Below are 20,448 nucleotides of genomic sequence, written 5' to 3'. Positions count from 1 at the left end.
TGTCACAGCAGAGGGATGAAAGAACTGTCACCCTATTATGGCAGTGGCCCTTGCAATTGCAATTGCCTTTGTGGGGCAACAGCATTTCACCTTTGTCACAGTACATTTGCTGTTGCCTCCAGCAAAGAGGGTAAGGAGAGAATGGCAGGGGTGGATCTTGCAGGGTGGGGGCTATCTCCCAAGCCTGACCTTCTTTCTCATCGATGGGGCCAAGATAAGTTCTCCCCTCACCCACCCAAGCGCCAAGCACAAAAGCCCAGCAAGGGGAGGGTGGATGGCCCAACAGAAGTGTCCTCATTAGGGAGCCAGACAGTGGAGAAGCCTGGCCCGGATCTCCCAGTGAGACACTATTTGGCACCTTCAGATGCAAGCTGCCACCTTTGAAATATGTCATGCCTTTGAGGAAGCCAGGCAGTAATGTTTGATGCTATGGGGGGGGGGGTGCAGCAGAGGTGTCAAGGATGTTCCCCACTTCCTTAGCAAATTGATCCTGGAGGAATATGGACAGTTGTGGACCAAGCACTGGAGGGTCAGAAGGCACATTCCCACATCACCCCCAACATGTGTTTCCAGTTTGCTCCTCTGTTCTGAAGTGGGAGTGAGTGGAGGGCATGGAGTAGAGAGAAGGGTAGGGGGAATTCTAGGAGGAGAAGACTGGTACCCTCTGACCCCCTCTCTCTTTTTCTGCTCCCCCAAGTCCAGAGGAGACTTCACCCCCTGGATTTCCTAGTTTACATTTCTAAATCCTGTTATTTTTCTGAGGGAGAGGAGAGACACTCCACAAAATAAATTTTGGGTTGATGCAAAGTCTTAATTATTAAAAATAGGGATGATGAAAAGATGCCATTATTTTCCCCAGGACCTAGGGAAAGTGGAATAAAAATAGGTGAGTGTGTGTGTGTGTAAATAACAGCTCAGGATAGCTTCAGCCACAAACAACAGCTGCTGTTATTTTGCTCACAGCTTCTAAGCTACACAGCATTCTTTAATAAATACTGACAATAATGAACCATAATATACAGGATTAAAAGAAAAGGGGCATGGCCAACATTGCAGAACTACACTTTGTAAATACGTTGATGTTTCTTAAAAACAACAATTAGTGATAAAAAAACAAATAATTAAATCCTTCTTTGAGGAATTGTATAAAAAAGATGACGTAAATGAACGATTAATAAATAAACTTTTTGAGAGCCTAGAAAATATTTTTTTAAAAAATAAGGAAGATCAGGATATGCTAAATGACAAAATAACATCAACAGAATTAAGTAACACAATTATGAAACAAAAAAACAATAAAACTCCGGGCACAGACGTATACCCGCTGAATACTACAAACAATTTCAAGAAATATTGTAGCCTATAATGCTACCTCTCTTTAATTAAATCTTTGAAGGTTCAAAACTTCCTTCCTCTTGGAATGAGGCATATATAACATTAATACCTAAAGACACTGAAAATAGAGCCTACATCCAAAATTATCGCCCAATATCCCTTCTTAATTCAGACTATAAAATCTTTGCATCAATCATAGCTGAAAGATTTAAAAAAACATTTACTGTTAGAATACATACAGACCAAAATGGCTTCCTTCCAGCAAGAAATATAGCAACAAATACAAGGATTATTTTGGACTCTCTAGAATATTATAATAAAAACATAGACAAACCAGTAGCATTCTTATTCGTAAACTTACAGAAAGCCTTTGATAGTTTATACTGGCAATTCTTCACAACCCAAATGGCATCAATGCAAGTTGGTATTAAATTTACAGAACTCATTAAAACTATTTATTCAATACAAACAGCCAAGATACTGATAAACAACGATATGACAGAAACAATAAACATTAAAAAAGGAGTGAGACAGGGCTGCCCCTTAGCCCCCCTGATTTTTATCTTTGCACTAGAAGTTCTACTTAATAAAATAAGGCACAACAAGGAAATCCAAGGATTAAAAATTAAAAGTGAACACTATAAACTTGAAGCATTTGCTGTTGACATGGTGTTCATTGTACAAGACCCGTTAGAATCTGCACCTATTCTGATTAATGAAATAAATAAATTTGGAGAGATCGCTGGACTAAAAATTAACAGGGAAAAAACCTAAGATGATAACAAAAAATATGACAAAATAGCAGATATCGAAACTAGAATAATCTACTAAAATCAAAACCGCCAAAAAAGTTAAATACCTAGGACTATGGATTACCACTAATTGTAGCCCTATTAGGAAACACAACTACGACAAATTAATCAACGCAATGGACAAAGATCTCTCCAGATGGTCAAAACTCCCACTTTCTATAATGGGGAAAATTGCCATCATTAAAAGTAATATACTCCCCAGATTTCTATACCGTTTTGAAACTGCACCCATTAAATTAAACAGGACCTTTTTCAATAACCTACACAAAAAAATCCGCAAATTTATATGGACAAAAAAAAGGCCATAATAAAACTCAAAAACCTACAAGACCATAGATCAAGAGGTGGATTCGGGTTACCAAACATGGAATTATATTACCATGCCTCAATTGCAAATTTACTGAAAGAATGGATAACATTAAAAAATTCTAGAATATTAACACTTAAAGGCTATGACCTTCAATCCGGGTGGCATGCATTTTTGATGGCAGACATAGGTAAAATACCAACATACTTTAGGTCACACTACATACGAAAAACTTTAATTAATACCTGGCACTTCATTAAAAAAATCCATTATCTCTGTATTCCGAAATGGATATCCCCAACAGAAGCAATTATATACCCAAACGCATTAACCCCTGACCAAATCATAACATATGATCAACTGTTAAATAAAAATAATGATCTAATCCCTAAACAAAAACTTGTGGAAAAAGGTATTAAAGTGGATTGGCTATGCTACCTACAAATTAAATCAAAATATAATGAAGATAAGAACAAATTAGGCTTTCAAAAAAACAATCTCCTTGATAAGATCATTTTTGGCCCACAAAAAACAAACAAATATCAAACATATATAATCTCCCCCTTCAACATGATACGGTAGAAGAAATAGTTAAAGGACCTATGATAGCTTGGTTACAAAATTTGGGATATACAATTAACTTAAATGAATGGGAAAAAATTTGGACTGTCAACTACAAACTAACGATGGCAACTTCATGTAAGGAAAATCATTACAAAATGTTTTACAGATGGCACCTGCCACCGGCCAAATTTATCACCACTATGTTGGAAATGCAGCGAAAAACCAGGCACATATTAATATTGGTATAAAATTAAAACTATACTAGAACATATCACCTCCCAGACCATCCAAGTAAAACCCGAACTATTTTTATTAGGAATCCTAAGACAAAATATGAATAAAGAAATAATTCACATTATTACTGCGAGGATTCTATATGCACAATACTGGAAACAGGAAAAAAACCCAACTGTTTTATCTCTTTTGATTAAGATAATGGAATGTGCAGAAATGTCAAAGTTAACAATGGAACTGCAAAATAAGGATGAGACAAATTTCTACAAGGCCTGGGACAAATGGTACCATTGGTTAAAAAAAAGAAATTACTTAAAAATTATTCATCAAGAAAAATATCCCACAAAAACAACGTGTAAAACCAGCAATCTACGACATGAATCATAATATCAAATTGAAATGACAAACTGTAAACATTAATCGACACAAAGTTCGAATTACAAAGAGGCTGAATGAACAAACCCTCAAATCACTGATACATGTTGGCACTAGCAACTATGTCAAACACATATTTATATATTTATTTATTTATTTATTTTGTCCAATACAAATTGAAAGTTAAGGAGAATAAAAACGTGTAGTAGTAAATATCAGGGAAGGGATAGAAGAAGAGATATGAGAATAGAATACATCAATAAAGAGTAGAAGAAGGATATATGGATGGGAGAAAATATATATAAAATATAGGAGAGACAATTGGACAGGGGATGGAAGGCACACTAGTGCACTTATGCTCGCCCCTTACTGACCTCTAAGGAATCTGGAGAAGTCAACCATGGAAAGTCTAAGGGAAAAATGTTGGGGGTTGGGATTTGACACCACGGAGTCTAGTAATGAGTTCCACGCTTCAACAACTTGATTACTAAAGTCATATTTTTTACAGTCAAGTTTGGAGCGGTTGATATTAAGTTTGAACCTGTTGCGTGCTCTTGTGTTATTGCGGTTGAAGCTGAAGTAGTTGTTGACAGGCAGGATGTTGCAGCATATGATCTTGTGGGCAATACTTAGATCATGTTTAAGGCGTCGTAGTTCTAAGCTTTCTAGACCCAGGATTGTAAGTCTATTTTCGTAGGGTATTCTGTTTCGAGTGGTGGAGTGAAGGGCTCTTCTGATGAAGTATAATTGGACCTTTTCTAGGGTGTTGATGTCCAAAATTCGGTGGGGGTTCCAGACAGGTGAGCTGTATTCGAGGATGGGTCTGGATAAAACTTTAGGGAAATCTACATTACCTATATGTTCAAACCACAGACCGCTAAACATTAAAGCCCCAGCTCTAACGCTGGCCCTCTACACTCCTCTTACTACTCTTTTCCCCCTCTAATTTCCTATCCCTCTTCCCCTCATATCTCTTCCCCTTCTTCCTCAACCCACTCCCCCTCTTCTTCTCTCCTTACCCACTTATGCATACTATATAAGTAAATTATATAAGTATAATTGCTAGAATGTACATTATATATATTCCCTTTACTTTTCTGTACCCTATTTTTAATGTATATATTCAATAAACATATTTTTTAAAAGGGGGGGGGGTTGCCAGTCAAGAGATTTCATAGATGCCTATGAAATTATAGTGGCTTTTTTGAAGTTATAACTGGGGATTCCATTATTATGGTAATTTTTGTAAGGACGTATATTGAGATAAAAGTTAATTATGCTGTGGTCACAGGTGGAAATAGTTTCTTTTATTTGTAGTCCATAAACTGAATTTGAACCGTTGCAGAAGATGAGATTAAGGCAGCTTTTGAATCTAGTATTGTTGGTCAATAGTTCATCCAGTTCCAGATTAGTTACAGCATTGTACAGGGTTGAATGTATAGGTTCAGTTATACATTCATTTAGGGACCATTTGATTAGAGGTAGATTACAGTCACCAAGAAAGATGAGAGGACATGGGCTGGAGGTTGCCCAATTAGAAGTGAAGTTAATTTATTCACATATTTGATGCTGTAGTCATTTCCTGAGGAAAAGCATTTGCCAAGAACATTTTCATTAATCAAGAATGAAAGTCAGAGGTTCAAAGATAATCAGATACCATTGTAGTTCTGATCATAAGTCAGTGAAGCAGTGGAGGTGATGTGCTGGTGCCTGTAGGCCGTGAGAGTCTGGATGGGTGTCAACAGGGCCACCATCAGGAATTTTGCTGGCTGGGGAATTCTGGGAGTTGAAGTCCAGATATCTTCAAGTTGTCAAGGTTGGGAAGCACTGCCATAGGCTATTTCAGGAACTGGGTTAAGCCGATTGTGTGGACTCGTCCAGGAGAAAGAAAGAAGCGGGAGTGACGAGGGAAAGAAAGATCCTCCTGGCATCGGTCAGGCGGAGCGAGACTTATTTACGACTCCTTGGCACTTCTCCCTTCTTGTTGACAAAAAACCATGTGCTTTCTAGCGAGGGGAGAGGGGAGGGGGATCCCACACCTGGCAGCCACCGGCGAGGAGCTGGAAAGGACGAGGGGAGAGAAAAAGCAGGGTACCAGCAGTCAGGCGGGTGTCTTGAGGGGGCACTCCCATCTGGAAGGAAGGGAAGAAAGGCGAGGGCGAGCTAGGAAGGAAGGAAGGAAGGAAGGAAGGAAGGAAGGGTAAAAGGGGCCAGCAAGAGAGGAATGGGTGAATGAATGGACGGAGGGTGGGAAGGAAGGAAGGAAAGAGGGAAGGGACAGGAACAGAGGAAGGGTGCAAAGGAAGCAAGGAAAGGTGAAAGGGGAGAGTAAGAGAGGAAGGAGTGAAAGAAGGGAGTGAGGGAGGAAAGAAGGGAGGAAGGAGAAGGAAAGCAAGAAATGGAGGGAGGGAAGGAAGGAAAGAAAGAAAGAAAGGGGGAAAGGACAGGAACAGAGGAAGGAAGAAAGGAAACTTATGAAAGGGGAGAGTAAGAGAGGAAGGACTGAAGGAAGGGAGGGAGGGAAGAAGGTAGGAAGGAGAAAGAAAAGAAGAAATAGAGGAAGGGAAGGTAAAAGAGAGAAAGAAAAAGAGCAAGAAAGAAAGCAAGAAAGAGAATGAAAGAGAAATAAAAAGAGAGAGGGGGAATGAAAGAAATGGAAGGAGGGAAGGAAGGAGAGAAAGAAAGAGAAAGAAAGAAAGCAAGAGAAAGAAAGAAAGAGAAAAAAAGAATGAAAGAGCAAGAGAGAAAGAGAGAAAGAGAGAAAGAGAGAAAGAGAGAAAGAGAGAAAGAGAGAAAAAGAAAGAAAAGAAAGAAAGAAAGAAGGAAAGAAAGAAGGAAGGAAGGAAAAAAAGAAAGAGAAAAGAAAGAAAGAAAGAAAGAGAATGAATGAGAAATAAAAATAGAGAGGGGGAATGAAAGAAATGGAAGGAGGGAAGGAAGGAGAGGCTCACTGAGCGGATGCATGAAAAGAGGGACCTTGCCTCCCCCTTGCGCCTCGCCCTTCCCACCCGGCTGGCCGCGCGCACTTACCTGCTCCCAGCGCCAGCAGCAGGAAGGCGATTGGCTCCGGGCGGCGGGCGGTGTTCATGCCCCCCCCCCGAATCCCCAGCCCAGCACTTCCGGAGGCCGAAAGGCACTGCTCTCTTGCCCTCGCAATCTTTGGGGGACACACAAGGCCGGCGGAGAAGCTGGCCAGGCTCAGTCCTCTCCCGGCTTCCCCAGAAGCATGGCTTGGCTTCCAGATGGCCAAGTCACCCCCACGCTTTCTTCTGCGGCTGCGATCCGGCCTCCCTGCCTTCTTTCCTCGCAGGGGTGGGAAGAAGGTGCGGGCCGCGATAAGAGAAGCTCCACAGAGGCGAAGTTTGGCAAGGTGTCTCTGGTCCTTTTGCTTTCCTTGGCGCGCTTTTCCCCATCGCAATCTGGGTTGGGGAGTTTTTGGCGGGCGCCGCCCCCCCCCCCATTTTCCAATTTGCCCGGGCCTGTGACACCACTCCCAGTAGTACCGCCCTATCAGCAGCCCTGGGTGTCAACAGACTCAAGCACAACCTCAACAAAATGGAATGGCTGTGGGTTTTGCCTCCCAGGGACAATTCTATCTGTCTTTCCATCACCCTGATTGGGGGAATCTTTATCCCCCTCAGAGACGGTCCAGAACTTGGGAGTCTTCCTTGATCCACAGCTGAGCCTAGAACAACACCTCTCAATTTTGGCAAGGGGGACATTTGCATAGGTCCACCTGGTGCACTAGTTGCAGCCCTATTTGGACAGGGAGTCACTTCTCGCAGTCACTCATGCCCTCATCATCATTCCCTCATGGCTCAATCACTGCAATGCTCTCTATGTGGGGCTACCTTTAAAGAAGGTTCGGAGACTGCAGTTAGTCCAAAAGGCAGCCACACGAACCATCATGGGTCTTCTGAGATATACCCATGTATTACCATCACTCTTCTAGCTGCTTTGGCTTCTAATTAGTCTCCAAACACAATTTAAAGTGTTGGTTGTCACCTATAAAGCCCTACATGGGTTAGGATCAGATAAACTACGGGACCGTCTCTTGTCTTGTGTATCCCAGAGGCCAATCAGGGCCTTCTCCAAGTCTTGTCAGCCAAGCAATGTCATCTGATGGGACCTAGGGGAAGAGCCTTCTCTGTGGCAGCTCAGGCCCTCTAGAATCAACTCCCCCCCTGAAATTCGCCCCCATCCTCCTAACCTTTCGTAAGGCTATACAATCACATCTTTGCCAGCAGGCCTGGGGCCATTGAGCATTGCCATCAGCTCTAGCTGACAGTATGAGTGAATGAGTGTGACTGGTTTTTACTTGAATGGTCTTAAATGTTGGGTTTAGATTGGATTTCTTACATTTTGTATTTTTTGTATTGATTTTATTGTGTAAGCCGCCCTGAGACCACTGTAGAAGGTTAGCCTAGAAATCCACTAAAATAAAATAAAATAAAATAAATGCCAACAACCAATCTTGTGGTGTTATTCCTATGACCATGTTGGTCAATAGAAGGAGGAGAACAGCACAACACTTTGCCACTCATCCCCAATTATCAATGCTAACCCAGGAGGATACCATGATTGATAGTGTCAAAGGCTACTGAAAGGTCAAGAAGAGCAAAGATTGTTGCCCTGCCCTGCCCTGCCCTGCCCTGCCCTGCCCTCTCCTACTAGAATTCATCAAAGAGGAAAATTGATGCCATCCCAACCCCATAATCTGGTCTCAATTCTGGCTGAAAAGAGTCCAGAAGGCCACACTTTATCCAGAATCTTCACCAATTGTTATATGACCATGTCTTTCACAACTTTCCTTAATAAGGGAAGTTGGAGACTGGTTGAACGCTCTCCAAATTTGGACTGATCAATGCACCCTTCAGGAGGGGGCACACCATCTTTTTTTAAAAAAAATCTTTATTAAATTTTTACATATAAAAACAGTCAAAACAAACAAAACATACAAAGAAAAAAGAAAGGATGAAAAATAGACAGACAAATCAGCTTAAAGCATATAAAACATTCAGTTTCAACACAACACCATTTTTTGAAAACCTATGAAACTACCCCCAATCACATGTCCCCTTCTGGGCAGCTTTAATCAGCCAGGAGGGACACAGAGATTAAACATGATTGAATTAGCAGCTGCAAGAGCCCCGTCCACTTTCTCAGAGGCAATTTGTAAATACATTCTACAAAAGCAGTATTAAATAATAAAAAAGACACAAATGAAAAGGGGGTGAAAAAACCCAGAACACCTACTGATAAGGTTATTTGATAAAAATGATTTTGTGTCCATCAAGTGAGATCATCATTTTTTGGGTACTTCTAATCACTATATCTGCAGGTAGATTGACTTCACTGTCGTTTGATCTCATTTTGTCATATTTTCAATAGTTGAGCAGATTAACTTCGGATTCAATAGTAATGTAACAAAAATGATAAAATTTTATGGAACTTGGGAAAGAGGTCATTTCTCACTCAAAAAAAATCCCTCTTGTTTTATCTTCCATCTTAGGACCTGAGTTTCAAATACTGAATTCAATGTGAATTTATGCTTGGAATTATTGCATTGCCTATTTAGTTGCCAGAGGTAGTTTCCTCCTGGTTTTGTCAGTGCTGATCCAGAGGTCATCGTTATTATTTTTATTTTTTATTTTTAAATTTTCCTGGAAAAAAAATTCCCAATGAAATTTTTTGTGGGTATTTTTCTAGTATTCTCTGCAGAATTTCTGTCATGTTTTTGGCATCACTGTAGATTCCAATTTTAAAATTTTGTTAGTTGCAGTTGTCTACATTACCTGCTTGCCTTCAAATAGTTTTGGTGCAGAGATTTCCAAACCCAATTGCAACTTTTGCTATGTGACAAAAAGATAACATTGCTGAGGATAAATTGTATTAACTGAACTTAATTGTGTGATGTGATGTGATGTAAGCAATTTTGGTTTGCCATGGTCACAATAACTTTTTGAAGAATGCTATCTAACAAATCTATTTTGAACAGCACAAAGAAAAAAAATCACTTTTATTTATGGAGCATCTCTATTTACCTGAAGGTTCTAAGGGAAAGAAAGTCATCAAAAATGGCACCTCCAAGTCTAGCATATGATATGACATGATACCACAGGTTTACATAGGTTTTTTTTAAAAATAAATTTTTTATTGATTTTATAAAGTAGTTACATAAAACAAACATACAACGGTGCACGGTGCATGTGCCCATCACCTCACAACAAAACACACCCCATCACCCCCACCACCCATACAGGAGGATTCAAAGAATTTAATTTGTTTATCTATTGTTCCTTGGCTCTATCTTGCATCGAATATTACTAAAAGAGTGCAGTTTATTTTTCATATTTACATCACAGATTCTACTCAACATATAATCTTTTACCTTATTCCATCGCACCATCAGCTTCTCCAATTTGTTCTCATCAAAATTATTTAATCTTATTTCCATGATTTCAAAATGTATGTGGTCCACCATGTACCAGTACCAATTTTGTAGTGTCCATTTTGTAGAGTCTTTGCAACCTAATACCATCACCGCTTGGGCGCTTTCCAATGCTGCGGCTTTAATTTCCTTGAATTCTCCTAGTTCCCTGTATTTAATTAAAATTGCTATTTCTTTTGTAATTATCCAGTTAATGTTTAGCATTTTATTAATTTCATTCTGTACTTCGTTCCAAAATTTCTGAATTTCTGCGCACTCCCAGAGCATATGCATAAAGATTCCCTTTTCTTGGCATCCATGCCAACATTTACCCTTCTCTTTCCCCTGGAAGTGTGCAATTTGTACTGGTGTATAGTACCATTTATGTAAAATTTTCCTTCTCATCTCTCTAACTCTCGTGTTTTTAATCTTATATATATTTTCTATTATTTCTTTCATTTCCCTTTCATCTATTTGTAAATCGTTTTGCCAGCATCTTGTCAAACTTTTTATTACTTCCTCTTCCATCTGCAATAGCATTCTGTATATATTACCGGCTTGTGCTTTACTCTCATTTATCTTTTCTCTTATTATTTTTTCTAAGCAATTTTCTTCTCGTAAGAAGGCTTCTTTATTCTCACTTTTATTTAAATATGTGCTTATTGCATTAATCTGCAACCATTTCTGTTTACCAATCCACCATTCCAATCGAGTTCTACTGACTCTTCCATCTTTCTCATATAATTGTTCAATTCTCGTTATCCCTTTATTATTTAATACTTTGATAATTCTACTTAAGTTAACGTCATCCCCTCTATTCAATACATATAGCGTTGATAGCCTGGAAATCCTAATTCCACTTTTCCTCTGCCATTTAGACCATATTTCTAAACATGCTTTGAGAGGGTCACTTGAGTTACTAATTTCTGTTCTACTCCAATTTTTAAATAATAACTCTTTATTATTTATATTATTAATTTCCTTTTCTAACTGTACCCATTTCTTTTCCTCCCATAACTGTAATTCTATTAACCTTTCTATTTGAAATGCATCTCTATATAGTACTGCCCCAACCCCCCTCTTTCTCTTGTGCAAACTGCCAATGTTTTCTTATTCTAAGCTTTTTGTTTCCTTCAATCCAAAAATTTAATTTGCCATCCCATTCTCTTAGTTTTGCTTCAGGAAAAATACCTGGTAAAACCTGAAACAGATACATCATTTTTGGTATTATCATCGTTTTAAGGGCCCTAATCTTGGCAATTCTTCCTAACTTTTTACCCTTCTAGTTTTTTATCTGCTTCTGGATTTTTTTCCATATTAATTTATAGTTGGCCATTACTATTTTTATTGGATTCTTGAACAACCAAATTCCCAAGTATTTCATTTTTTTACAACCTAACTTCAATCCTGATATGTTTTTGTATCTCAATTTGCTCTTTAGGGCCAGTGTTTAAACATATTATCTCTGATTTCTCTATATTAACCATAAGTCCGGATTGATCTTTAAATTCCTGGAGCAATATCATTATTCTTTTCATCATTTCAATTGGGGTTTCAGACAGGACTATAGCGTCATCTGCAAACAAATTTAATTTCAGTTCAAATTTCCCTATTTGATAACCTCTCCATTCCTTATCGTTTCTAATTTTGTTTGCTAAAGTCTCAATTGCTAATGCAAATAACATTGGGGATAGTGGGCAACCCTGCTTAGTTCCATTCTGAATTTTAATCGTTTCTGTTCTGTTACCATTTACTCTAATTTGAGCTATGTTATCCTTATATATTGTTTCTATAATTCTACAAAATGAATCTCCCATATTTAAATCTTTACATAGTTGAAATAGGTAATCATGATTAACTTTGTCAAAGGCTTTGTAGACATCTAATTTTAGAATACTTAGTTTTCTTTTGGTATTGGTAGCATGGTGTAAAGCATTGACCACGTTCCTTATTGGTTCATAAATCTTCCTTCCTTTAACAAATCCATATTGGTCTTCTCCAATTACTTTTGGTAAAATATTCTCCACCCTGTTTACCAATATTTTCATAAATATTTTATAATCCTGATTTAATAAGCTGATAGGGCGATAAGAACTTGGATCGGTTAAATCACGATCTGGTTTTGGGATAGTTATAATTTCTGACATTTTCCACATCTGTGGAGTTTCAAAAGTCTTAATTACATTATTAAACATTTTTTCCACATGCGGTAATAATTCATTCATATACATCTTATAATATTCAGCAGTAAAACCGTCTGGACCTGGGGCTTTAGCAGGTTTCAACCCTTTAATAACTCTAGATATCTCATCATTTGTAATTTTTGCATTTAGCATTTGTATATCTTCTTCCGTTAATATCTCTTTGACCTCTATAGTTTGCGAAGTAATGTGTTCTTTTTTGTATAAATTCCCATAAAAATCACTCATTATTTTTTCCATTTCTGCATTACTATGTTTAATTACACCTTCCTTGTCCTTTAAAGCAGAGATATGGGATTTCTCTTTTCTTTTTTTCAAATAATGTACCATTTGCTTCATTGATTTATTTCCCCATCCCCTAATTCTATGTTTTATAATCATCTTCATTTTATTCCATCTTTCTTCATCAAGTAATTGTAATTTCTTTTTCTTAAGTAATAATAGTGAATTCCAATCTCTATTTCTTGTAATTTTTAAGGTTTCTTGGATTAAATCTATTTCTCTTAATAAATTTTTCCTTTCAGCTTCCCAGGATTTCCTAATAAAAGCTTCAGTACTGATACAATTACCCCTCATAACAGCCTTATGTGTATCCCAAACTATTGTTTGCTTAATCTCACCTGTTGCGTTAATACAAAAGAATCCATTCAGTTCCCTTTGTAATTTACTTCCATTTTCCTCATTAGCTGAAACCAGAGGGTTATATCTCCAAATCCTTTGTTTCCTGCCAGCCTCTAACTCAATTACTGCTAATAAAGGTGCCTGATCTGATAACCAAATACTTTTCACTTCCACTTTCTTAAGCTTTGCCTCAGCTGTCTTATTAATTAACATATAATCAATACAACTAAATTTATTATATCTTGCAGAATAAAAGGTGTCCCTGTTTACTGTGTTTTCATGTAAATCCGTCATATTGATTTTATTTAAATGTAACTTTTTCTTTCCCCCCCTCCCTGCTGTTAATTCCAAGTTGAAATCGCCTGCTAAAATCACTATACCTTCTGCAAAATTATCTAGTTTCCGTTTTACATTCATTATAAATTGTGTTGCATTTACATTAGGGGCATAAATTACCGCTAAGGTTACTAACTTATTTTTTATTTTCACCTTGATAAATAACATTCTACCATCTTTGTCCCTTTTAATATTAATTAATTGAAAATACACTCTTTGGTTAAACAAGATGGCGACTCCTCTTGATTTGGTCGTCCCTCTCGACTCATAAACTTGTTGCCACTCGCTGTTTGTAACTAATTTATCTGTTTTTTTCCCTTCCTTTATGAGTTTCTGATAAGAATAGAACATCAGCTTTACTATCCCTAGCCAGCTTCATGATTCTATAACGTTTTTTCTGTGATGAGAGACCATTTACATTCAACGACAATAACCCTATACCACCCATTTACATAATTTTAAATACATTTCCCCCTCCTGCAAAACAGAGCCCACCGGAAAAATGCTTTTTAATTACCATGAATCCCCACCCTAGTGCCTCTTCCCTGACCCCCCCCCCCCGGGGGAGGCAACGAAAAAACCTTTCGTTATCGAGAGGCACCCCTGGATTTGCGTTCCACCAGAAAGCTCCCCCCTCTCTCCCCATTTAATAGCATATCAAAAGATTCCCCCCTCCTTCCCTCTTCTCCCCTTGTTAGTTAGCGAAAAAAACCAAAAAAATACACAGAAAAGAAATTAATTAGTTGAAAACCATGATACCATATTAGCAATTCAGCTCAGTTCAATTCATTATTTCTTTTTTTGACGCGTAACCCTCGGCTCGTCTCTCTTTTCTTTCTCTTTCTCTTTCTCCTGAAGAAAATCCAATTCCTTCTGCAGAGCTGTGATTTTTTCTGCCTTGCTTTGTTCTGCTGCACGAATCGGTTGGAGCATAAACAACTCATCCTCTCCTGCTTCTGGCTGGCTTTTCGATATTGGTGCCTGGGACGCTCCCTGGGACGCTCCCTCCGGATTTAATCCCAGCTGGTAAAGCAAATTTCTTCCCTCCTCCAAAGATCTCGCCTGGAAAACCTTGGAGTCTTTAAAGACAAATATTGTAGCTGGATAACGCCATGAAAACCTAATTCCATTTTCGTAAAGTTGGGAGGTCACTTCTCTCATCTGATTTCTCATCTTGAGAGTTTCAGCAGACAGATCTTTTAAAACGCGTATCGGAATAACTTTGTAACGTAAGTTTGGAATCTGCTTCAACTCTCTGAATATTTCCGCTGCTCTCCTTTCCGAGGCAAACCTTACAATAATATCTTTTTGTTCACCTCGGTTCCGAGATCCAAAAGCCCAGTGCGCTCTTTCAAATTCTTCTAGGTCACATTTAACATTGTTCTCACTGAACCACTGGTAAATTGCTTGAATAAGATGTTTACTCTCTGCGAAGTCTTTAGGGAATCCCCTCAGGCGAAGATTAGGCCTCCGTTGTCTGTCCTCCAAGTTAATTATGCGGAGTTCCTGGCGAGACTTCCCCACCTCCAGTTTCCCAATTCTTTGATCTTGTGTTTTAGACTGTTCTTTCAATTCCGACACCCCAGCACCAACTGCCGAAATTTCCTTTTTCATATCTTGGAGCAGCTGTCCCATGCTGGCAAATGCCGTTAGCAACGAATCCATCTTCCCTTCCAGCTCCGAAGTGGACGCCATCTTTTCCTTTGTTCTCACTTTTCTCGCTACGCACGTTTTAAAAAAACTGTTGCTTGCTTCTTCTTTTTAACTCATTTTATAAAGTTTTCAACAGCTCCGTTCAATTCGCTTCCTCTCAATCCACTTTTCACCAAGCTAGAGAGAGTTGTCGGGGGTTAACTTTCACTTTTCCTCCTTCACATGAGGGAGCTTACTTTCGGTGCGTCTATCTAGAGCGACGCATGCGCATATGTTTATATACATGTATGTTTACATAGGTTTATATACATACACACACACTCACACATATATATGTATGTGTGTACGTATGTGCATATATATACATGCATGCATGCATACATACATATATACATCTATGTATGTGTGTGTTTGTTACATATTTTTGTTGAAAAGCAAAAAGGAAGGGAGCCTAGTATAGATCTATTTCGGCCTTGTTATGGCCTTGCCAGCTAGACATACCCTAAGTTTGTGGAGACTGGTGGCATACAAATCTAATAAATAAATAAATAAATAAATAAAACTAGGATTTGAACCTGTAGCATGCTGCATACAAAGCTGGATATTAACCTCTGTGCTACAGGCTCACCTCCGAATCAGCTTTTACCAGGGAAGAGCCATATGGTTGGTTTTCTGTCAAATGTATATATGTATATATACACATATACACATATACACATATACACATATACACATATACACATATACACATATACACATATACACATATACACATATACACATATACACATATACACATATACACATATACACATATACACATATACACATATACACATATACACATATACACATATACACATATACACATATACACATATACACATATACACATATACACATATACACATATACACATAGAGAGAGAGTGAGAGAGAACAGGCAGACTGACATAGAGAAAAGCACAAATACAAGCAGAGATGGGAATCGTAAAGAAGTCGTCTACTGTTATATAATGTATGTTTAATAGGTTTTGGTTTCTATAACATAAACCTCTGACACTGTGAAATAATCAAATAGACAGTGTATCCCAAATAGACTTGACTTGTTTATTTTATGCAGCATGCAACATCAACATAATGTTCTCATTGCAAAATCAAATTGTCAGCATCTTATACATTGTTGTTTGTATTGTTTTTCTAGAGGGCCATCAATGGTCATGATTCTAACCAAAGAAAATGCTGTGGAGGAATGGCGACAATTAATGGGACCAACTGATCCAGCGAAAGCAAAAGAAACACATCCTAATTCAATACGTGCTAAATTTGCAACTGATATTATGCACAATGCTGTTCATGGGTCCTCAAATGAGGAACATGCTAAAAAAAGCATTAACTTTATCTTTGGAGATATTGATTTAGAAAGCCTAAAATACAAATACGTTTATTTGTAACTTTCAGAGTTGATCTGTTGTCAACAATAAATGATCTGTACAAATTAGTACATTTACATATATCTTTTTTACTTTATTATTTTTCGGTGTATAAGATGCACCGGTGTATAAGACGCACCTAGATTTTAGAAGAGAAAAACAAGGAAAAAAGTAATCTGAACCAAATGGTGTGATATTATATTGTTTAATAAAATACCCGTGTAGCAGAATACATTTTACAATGATGTATACTTTTTAAAACCATGTACACTTTTTACAAACTTCAAACTTGACAGCTTTAAGATTAGTGGACTTCAACTCCCAGAATTCCTCCACCAGTCATGCTACTAAAGGAATGGGATTTGAAATCCACAAGCCTTAATCCTGGCAGGTTTGAAGACCCTTGCCCTTTCCTTCCTGTTGTCCCATCCACCAGAGACCTGAAGCCTTATATTTTCATTATCTACTAGCATACTTAGAAGCAAAGGAAATATTGCAATGATGATTTGTGTTTGAAATGGGGAGGAAGAAGTATTATGTATGTTTACCATCTTAAGTTACTGATAAAGTAATATTATTCCTAGAAGAATTATTTCTGAGCCTATATTCATGGAAATGAATATAAAACAGAAAAATTATTAATAGGATGTATTTGGAAAGCTTAAACATTTAACTAAGAAGTAGTGTTGGGCGAACTCATCGAAGTTCAGGTTCGGCGGGTTCGGCCGAACTTGGCAGCAGAATTCTGGTAAGTTCGCCAAACTCAAACCCAAACCCAAACCCGATTTCCCTGGTGCAAAGTATTTCACCTTTTTTCAAGGTGACCTCCCTGGAAAGGAACATGCATTTAGACTCTCAGAAACCATCTGTGCCAAAAATAATTTTATTGATGTGCAGCTGCAGTTATACAATTGTCAGAATTTGAACCCAAACTACACACAAAAATTTGAATAAAAATAAACCTGAATATATACATACATACATACATAATGAATTTTACAGCTGTTGGGGTGGTGGTGGAGGTGATATAGGTGGAAGTGGTAGAGGAGGAGGAGATGGTGGTAGCAAACACTCTAACCACTCACTCAGGTGGTGGCACAGCCAAATCCTGTGGGATCCAGGCCTAGTTCATTTTAAGGAATGTAAGTATGTCCACGTTGTTGATGAATAGGTGGATCCTTTTGTCAGTGATGACCCCCTCCTGTGGTGCTGAACACATGCTCGGACAGGACACTTGCCGCAGGGCAGGCCAGCACGTACTGGGCATAGAGGGCAAGCTCTGGCCACATGTCCAATTAACCTACCCAAAAATTGAAGGGGGTGGAGGCATCACTAAGTACCATGAGACGCGTGGACAGGGAGTCATCCACCATGCATGTCACATTCTGCCTTCTGGTATTATGAGCCATCACATCCAATGGTGGGGGATGTGTGGGATGATGGAATAGATTTTCCCACATTATAGCCATGTTCACCCTCCCCTGTGAGGTGCTGCCAGTGCCCCTGCTGTGTCTTCCTCCTATTCCGTGTGCGACCACTAAGCCCTCCAATTCCTGTGGGAACTCTGCCACTAGTGTGTCCACCAGTGCGCGCTTGTACTCTCTCATTTTGTAATCCCGCTTGAGTCCTGGGATCAAGGAGGTGATGTTGTCCTTATAATGGGAAACCAGCAGGGTGGCCACCCAGTAACTGGCAGAGGTGATGATGTGGGCTAACCTGGGGTCGTTGTGCAGGCACTGGAGCATGTAGTGGATCATGTGAGCCAGGCTGCCCTGAGTCAAGGAGAGGTTGTCAGATGAGCAGTAGTCTAGGATGGGTCTGGCAAAAGTTTTGTAGGCTCATATGAGTAGAGTGAGGTTGCCTGAGCAGAAGCTGCGTAGGATCAGGTTAACAACTCTAGAGGCTTTTTTGGCGATATTGTTGCAGTGGGCTTTAGCACTTAGGTCATTCGATATTAGTATTCCAAGGTCCTTTACAGAATGTGGGTTAGCAGTGAGAGATTGTTTATTCAGTTGGTATGTGCGGTTAGGATTCTTTTTGCCAATGTGGAGGGTAGAGCATTTGTTGGTTGATATTTGAAGTTGCCAGGTGTTAGACCAGTCTGAGACAAAGTCCAGGTCTTTTTGGAGAGTGAGTGTGTTATCAGTGGTGTTGAAAAGTTTCACATCGTTGGCAAAAAGAACACAGTTGCTTTCGATATGGTCACAGAGATCATTGATGTAGAGAATGAAGAGAGTAGGACTTAGTACACTTCCCTGGGGAACGCCACTTATGACAGGGGCGGGGGTGGAGATGGCGCTACCAATTTTGACAATTTGTTGCCTGCTTGACAGGAATGCAGTAATCCAGTTGTGGAGGAGTCCTGAGATGCCATAGGATTTGAGTTTTAGGAGTAGTTTGTCGTGGACCACTGAGTTGAAGGCTTTGCAAAAGTCTATATAAATTGCATCAATAGATTTTCCTTGGTCGAGGAGGGTAGTCCAAATGTTTTTGCAGTGAAGTAGTTGTAGGTTGCAGGATAGTTTCTTTCTGAATCCAAATTGTTTGTTTGAGAATAGGTTATTAGATTCTAAGTAGAGGGTGATTGATTGATTTATAAATTATTCCATGATTTTACAAGGGACGCAACAGAGAGATATTGGTCTGTAGTTGTCCACTTGTGAAGGGTCTCCTTTTTTGAAAATGGGGATGACTATTGCTTTTGACCACAGCTTGGGGAGCATGCTGGTCCTGAAGAATTTTTGGAAGATAATGCTTAGGGGTTCAGCGAGAGCAGAAGAAAGTTTCCTTAGGAAGTATGCACAGAGACCATCTGGTCCGGCAGATAGGGAGGGTTTGAGGTAACGGATTGCTTTTTCTACATTGTCTACAGTGAAGACAATTTGGGTTAGGTTTTTTAGTGGGTTAGAGGTGCGATTTGTGAAGATGGGGGAGGAACCATTGCTGTTAACAAAAACAGAGCCGAAAAAAGAGTTGAAGAGGTTGGCCTTGGATGAGTCATCATGGCATTCTTTGTTACTGGGTCCTACGAGTGGTGGAATAGGTCTGGAGTCATTGAGTTTTGTATCAGGAGTCTACAAGGACTCTCTTTGAACTGTTTCCAGGACTTTTCAACTAAATCATAGTCAAGTTTGTGACTTTGTGAATTCTTGAAGGAGAGTGGCTGTGATGTTTTCACAGCTGCTTGTTATCTGCTTTGTGTTTGTTTATTGTTCTTCACAGCACTTAAGGGGGTTGCTTTGAAGGTGAGCATTTTGCCTGATTAAAAGTGTGTGTGGCTCCTCTTTTACTTTCGATAAAGAACAGCGTTATTGACTTACAACTGTGTGTGTCTGAATTCCTACCTTTGAACTTCATTGAGGGCTCGTGCCGAAAAGCCATGCAAAACAGAATAAACTTCCACCCCTCAGACACACACCGTTCCAGCTTAGGTGGTTTGTTCCTGTGTGCTTTTATTTTGACAGCACTTGGTTTACCATGGCTGCTAGTGTGGCTGAGATACAGGCAGTGTTTGAGGCTCTGCATCTGGAAATACAAACTTTGATGCAGATGGTGCTTCAGCTGCAGAACCAGGTGGATGTGTTGTCCCAGCAGCCAGCCACTCCTTCGGTGCAGCTGGCAGCTCCTGCTCCGCAGCCCCCACCATGGAGGAAATGTTTTGTAGCCATGCCTGAAAGGTTCTGGGGCGACTGTCGCATGTTTTCTGCCTTCCTCAGTCAGGTGCAGCTGTTTATCAATGCACAAATGATACATTTTCCAAGGGATGCAGAGAAGGTGGCATTCCTCTGCAGCTTATTGGCCGGCCCTGCTGCCTCATGGGTGTCTCCATTGCTGGAGTGAGATGATCTAATATTGCAAGATTATACCGCTTTTTGCACCCAGTTGCGATTGCAGTTTTCGGATCCAATGTGGGAGCAGACGACCATGAGGACGTTGAAGCAGTTGAAACAAGGCTTGCGGCCATTAGCGGAATATATGAGTGATTTCCGCAGTCTCATGGTGCAGGTGCAGTGGAATGAGGCCATGTTGATGGAGGCATTCCAGGACGGCTTGTCAGAGACAATGTTGGATGAGCTGGTGCATGAGGCCTTGCCGGGCACCCTGGATGGGGTGGAGCAGCACTGCTTGGCCATTGAAGCCTGGCTGCT

At 39.4% G+C, this 20,448-nt stretch overlaps 2 protein-coding genes across 2 annotated transcripts in view; both read left to right on the top strand.

Moving 5' to 3' along the window:
* Positions 1–16,321, top strand: part of NME8 (NME/NM23 family member 8) — a 245,123-nt gene extending 228,802 nt beyond the window's left edge. Inside the window, exon 19 of the mRNA XM_070728254.1 lies at positions 16,072–16,321. Within this exon, the coding sequence (XP_070584355.1) occupies positions 16,072–16,321 (250 nt within the window). The remainder of the gene's footprint in view (positions 1–16,071) is intronic.
* Positions 16,322–19,777: 3,456 nt separating this feature from the next.
* On the top strand, positions 19,778–20,140 carry LOC139153832 (protein LDOC1-like). Its single transcript, XM_070728253.1, has one exon. The coding sequence runs from the start codon at positions 19,778–19,780 to the stop codon at positions 20,138–20,140; it is 363 nt and encodes a 120-aa protein (XP_070584354.1).
* The last annotated feature ends 308 nt before the right edge of the window (positions 20,141–20,448 follow it).

Source organism: Erythrolamprus reginae, chromosome Z, assembly GCF_031021105.1.
Source record: "Erythrolamprus reginae isolate rEryReg1 chromosome Z, rEryReg1.hap1, whole genome shotgun sequence".
Lineage (NCBI taxonomy): Eukaryota > Metazoa > Chordata > Lepidosauria > Squamata > Dipsadidae > Erythrolamprus > Erythrolamprus reginae.
Note: the sequence above shows the minus strand (reverse complement) of the source record. Positions and strands in the feature narration are given on the sequence as shown.